This window comes from Borostomias antarcticus (genome assembly GCF_949987555.1).
Source record: "Borostomias antarcticus genome assembly, chromosome: 15".
In the NCBI taxonomy this organism is placed as follows: Eukaryota; Metazoa; Chordata; class Actinopteri; order Stomiiformes; family Stomiidae; genus Borostomias; species Borostomias antarcticus.
The window spans coordinates 20,919,871-20,924,944 of NC_140248.1; the positions used below are offsets into that span (position 1 = coordinate 20,919,871).

At 41.8% G+C, this 5,074-nt stretch overlaps 1 protein-coding gene across 1 annotated transcript; it reads left to right on the forward strand.

The window, feature by feature from the left end:
- The first annotated feature begins 329 nt into the window (after positions 1 to 329).
- On the forward strand, positions 330 to 4,741 carry npm1a (nucleophosmin 1a). The gene is made up of 11 exons (XM_084450083.1): positions 330 to 423; positions 1,204 to 1,283; positions 1,386 to 1,505; positions 1,960 to 2,053; positions 2,336 to 2,439; positions 2,542 to 2,594; positions 2,674 to 2,728; positions 2,838 to 2,918; positions 3,317 to 3,481; positions 3,719 to 3,793; positions 4,040 to 4,741. Exons 1-11 carry the CDS (start codon positions 375 to 377, stop codon positions 4,088 to 4,090), a joined length of 927 nt encoding a protein of 308 aa, XP_084306209.1. The 5' UTR covers positions 330 to 374; the 3' UTR covers positions 4,091 to 4,741.
- The last annotated feature ends 333 nt before the right edge of the window (positions 4,742 to 5,074 follow it).

Here is a 5,074-nt window from a genome sequence, read left to right on the forward strand (position 1 = left end):
CATTTTCGCTTTACTACTCCTTTAAGTTCTAGTAGAAGTAGGCTACGTATAAAATACAGAGCCACGGTACCAACTTACAGTAGGCTAAATATTTTATACTGCTACACCAACAGAACACGTGCAATGAAGAGAGAGAGAGAGAGAGAGAGAGAGAGAGTGAGAGAGAGAGAGAGAGAGAGAGAAAGAAAGAAAGAGAGAGAGAGAGAGAGAGAGAGAGAGAGAGAGAGAGAGAGAGAGAGAGAGAGAGAGAGAGAGAACGTGCGTCATAGCCACGCTTCACTTAAATAATTGGACCGCACAAACGGAGGCGTGGTCTGTGTGGAACAACGATCGGGCTGTTCTTATTCAACTCCTTCAGTCTGCCGACCGACAGCATGAACGGACTGGACGAAGAGCAAATGGGGCCACAGACGTTCCTTTATGGTGAGACGTAGTTTTGGATTGTGCTACCTGCTTTTGATCGCTGAACTTGTTGCTTACCAGCTCGCTATTTACGTGCGAAGCTTGCTATTCCGGAACACATGGGGATTTTAAGCAACCTAGCTAGTAAGCTAATCGACTCTAGCATAGCTAGCACGTTGTGCAGTTCAGTGGCCAGTGCTAGCTATGCTAACTCGTGTAACATTAGCAATAGCATTACATTTGTACTTTCTAGCTAGCCACATTCTTTCCCTCTAGATAACCTATGGCTATTTATTTTAGACATATGTGACAAAGGGCAAAGTGTGTCTGACATCCAGTCGACAACGTGGTTAACATGTAACCATTCATCATGTTTGCCGTGCGTACCTGACGTGTGTGCTAGCTAGCCAGCTCGAGCAGTGCGTATCATTATGAACACGTGCTTTCAAAATGGCGCACGTGGCTACTCTCTCACTCGGGAATGCGTGGAGTGTCAAGCCAGTAGCGTTTAATATAGCTATATAGTTACTGTCTGTAAGCAAGTTACTTTGACATAGTATTTATAAACTAGCCCCTGATTACTGACTTAGTGGTGGAACTTGCTGTCCACGAACGAAGTTGTTCCGAGCTAGCTACGTATAGCTAACTAGCTCGTTTTGTTAGTGCGCACGCTGTCCCCACCACGTGGGATGACCTACATGCGGGCCTCCCCTCAGGTGACCTCTTCACTTACTTTAGGAAAATCCTTAGCTAACTTTTAGAACCTGACTTATTGTCATTGATGTACACTTTCTTTTAAAGGATGTGAACTGAAATCTGGGAAGGATGTGGTGTTTAACCCAGAGGATGATGACTTTGAGCATCAGCTGGATTTAAGAATGGTAAGATGCTGCACATTCCAAGAGTTACTGTTTTAACATGATCACATGTATGTTTTCTGAAGAATTCGTACTACAGGTCTAAATGATTCCTTTGTGTTTTAGGTGTGCATGGACTCCACCACCAAGGATGAGCTGCATGTCGTGGAGGTGGAGGGTCAGGACATGGAGGGGCAGAAGGTGAAGGCGGTGTTGGCTTCACTCAGGCCCTCCACCCTACCTAGTGTGAGTACACTCTGGCCTTCAAATTAGTTCACTCGCCTACCTAGTGTGAGTACACTCTGGCCTTCAAATTAGTTCTCACCTACTTTGTTCTGAGGAATATTCTGTGCACATGGCCTGTTTTATTTGCACTGACTCTCCTTTGGTTAATGGCATCTGCAGTCAAGGATGATATTTGTTGAGCTGATGTTTTGCTGATGCATTTTACAACAACTGCTTACCAAAAGACTGAGACTAAAGATGATTACTGAAATTATAAAATGATTTGATGAAAATGGCCGTAAACGTAACGAATCGATGATGAGTCGATTTGTCACTATCACTTAAAAGTAAATGATAAATAAATCTAAAACTACCATATGATGTATTACTATTTGCTAAACCTTTTCTCACCAAGTCAATCAAATCTATATCTCTCAGAATTATGTATTTTAAATCTGACTGATTTGTGTTGCAGGTGTGTATTGGTGGTTTTGCCATCACACCCCCGGCCGTGTTCCGCCTTAAGGCCGGTTCTGGTCCAATCCACATTAGTGGTCAACATCTTGTTAGTGAGTATGCTCAATCCTCTGCCTTTTGTCTTCTCCTGGTCACTGTAATACTGTTGTATTATATTTCTACAACATTTTTATTTGTAACATTATCAAACATTTTTTCCATTCAACCATGGCCATCTTGTCAGAGATGATATTTGTTAAGCTGATCTCCTGATGCATTTTAACAACTGCTTACCAAAAGACTGAGACTGAAGATGGCCTTTCTCATTGCTGATACATTTACACTGGTGTTTGCGTCATGCACTGCCTGGTTTTGACATTTTCTTGTTCTACCAGTGATGGGAGGAGACCAGTCATTTGATGAGGAAGAAGATGAAGAAGAGGAGGAGGTTCAGACGTCCAAGAAAAGACCTGCATCAGCGCCGGCGCTAAAATCTCTGGTAAGTGTCTGTACTGTACCTGTCTATATGATCCAGTTAGCTGAACAGTACAGCATATCCATTCATGATGCTCACAAGCCTCTGCTCTGCCCCCCTCTAAAGAAAAAGATCAAGATGGATGAAGACATGGAGGAGGAGGAGGATGATGATGAGGAGTAAGTATCAAAAGTGAACTTTTTCAGTGTTCAATTCTGAAGTTGGGAAGAGACTTGTAAACGGTCTGTTCTTCATTAGTGAGGAAGATGACGAGGAGGAAGAGGAAAGCGAGGAAGAAGAATCTCCCGTTAAGGTAAGGCTACTACACACATTGGCACAGATTTCAACATTGGTCACAAAACACTGACTGGTGTTGTCTTAACCAATTTAAGAAAAACTAACAGGACATCCTCTTGTTGCAGGCCAAGAAGACTCCTTCCAAACCAGAGCCTCATGCTCAGAATGGCAAGAGCCCTAAAGCCAACACATCAGCTGCAAAACCGGTTAGTCCCTCTCTGATGGCTTGGTGCTATTCTGTGCTGCATATACCCAATATAAACTTTAGTAACCCACCAACACAAGTGCACTGGTACCATCACTGGTACTATTCTAAAGAGCCTTTTGTCTTCACTCTGTCTACTCGCAATATGTTTCTAAATGGAGGTGCTCTATTTTTCTCCTGTTCCTGGCATCTGTTGTCAAAGATGATATTTGTTGAGCTGATGTTCTGCTGATGCATTTTACAACTGCTTACCAAAAGACTGAGACTGCAGATGACCTTATTGAAATAATTATTCTCACATTAGCTCAAGTTTCTTCCCGCCCACTCTACAGAACACGAGTCACCTAGCCTTCCTTAATGTACTGGCTCACTTTATTGGGGCTTCTCTCCTCTTCACAGGTGAAAACCCCTGACTCGAAGGGGAAGGGGGACAAGAAGCCACAGACGCCCAAAACCCCCAAAGCCCCCGCCACAGGAGACAAGAAGCCACAGACACCCAAAACCCCCCAAGTCCCCCTCACCGTCCCTGAGCTCAAGGCCAAGATGATGGCATGTGTGGAAAAGGTTGGTATCAGTTTGAACATTAGTGTTGTGTGCTTTATTTATTACATCTGATATTTATTACATCTGATGTTGCCATGTGCTTTTAAATAAGACATTGATCAAATAAAAAAAATGTATTGCCTATTTAATTAAAGTTGACAAAGATTTTGTCAATTCAAAATGTTTAATTGTATTAATTATTTTAATTGACCCCCTGCCACCTGTTAAGACATGTAAATGACTGATACGTTATTTTAGGGAACGTCTCTGCCTAAACTCCAGCCCAAGTTTGAGAACTTTTTGAAGAATGGCATGAAGGTCACAGACACCAAGGTACAGTAACCTCTTCAATCGAAAGGTGGTTGAAATGGCTTTTTAAAAGTTCTGAAGAGCAATGATGAAAGTTATGGTTTTGATCTAACCTGAAAAAACATGCCAATACCTCTAAGAAGTTCTGAGCTCTCACCTATCGAATTATTTGACTTTGTACGCGATGAACCCATCATCTACCAAATTCCCTCTTGACCCAAATCCATTTAATTTAATTTCTTTTTTGCTTGTTTTTTTTCCCTCCTGCAGATCATCCAGGAACTTTGGAAGTGGAGGCAAACTGTGACTGATGGAAAATGATTAAATAAATCTCCTCTTTAATTATTATTTTTTTTACTTTTCCACTTTATTCCCCTTGCTTACATCAGCCCTCAAGCCTTCCTGTGTCACTGACGGTGCCTGGCACTCCTCAGTAAACCTCCCATGTCCAGTTCTCTACTCCCCACTGCATCAGACAGGATGGGGGCCCACAGACCCGCGTCCTTCAGCACTACCTCTCTCTCCTTCCCTCTGAGGATGGAGGAAGGGGGTGCTATTGCTATTCCAACATGTGGGCGGACCCGGGAATACCCATGTGGAATTTGTGCATTTTGTAAATGTGTAAATTTACATATTTGCTACTGTGTGTTATGCGTAGCCTCAGTGTTGATGTCCGTTCGTGTTATTTTAGTTTTTTTTTTTGTAATTGATGAATTTGTTGCCATCCATAGACTTCAGTTTGTTTGTGTATGGATGTATCTCCTACAATTGAGGGTGAGAAGAAAAATGATTTGGTCAATCTGTCCAACTGTAATATGCACAGTTTTTATTGTCATTTCATTTGTTTGCAGTAAGGATGTAAGAGGAGCAGCTAATGTGCAATTGTCATTTGTACTAGAACTAGTCGTCCCAGTTTTAATTGTTTTAATATATCCTTGCTGTTCAGCTCCACAGAAATACTGATCAATAAATACTGGGATTTAAGTACTGATTACTGATCGTCTTTTCTTTTAGCTATTGATTAAAGCTGCATTATGTAAGATTTTAAAATGTTATTATAAACCAAGAGGTGTGATTGAGCTCTTCTGTGGAAACCATGTCATTGTAGGTTGCCGTTTGGCTGTGCTTCAACTATTATAATTGTTGTCAGGTCACGACCATAGCATTAAAAAAGATAGTCAGAAACCCACAGACCAGGAAGGAAAGCAGACTATTTAACCTGGCTGTATATGTACTATACTGTTAACTTGGAAGTTGCTTGCATCAGGATCATAGCGCAGAAGTTACATACTGCAGGGTTTAAGT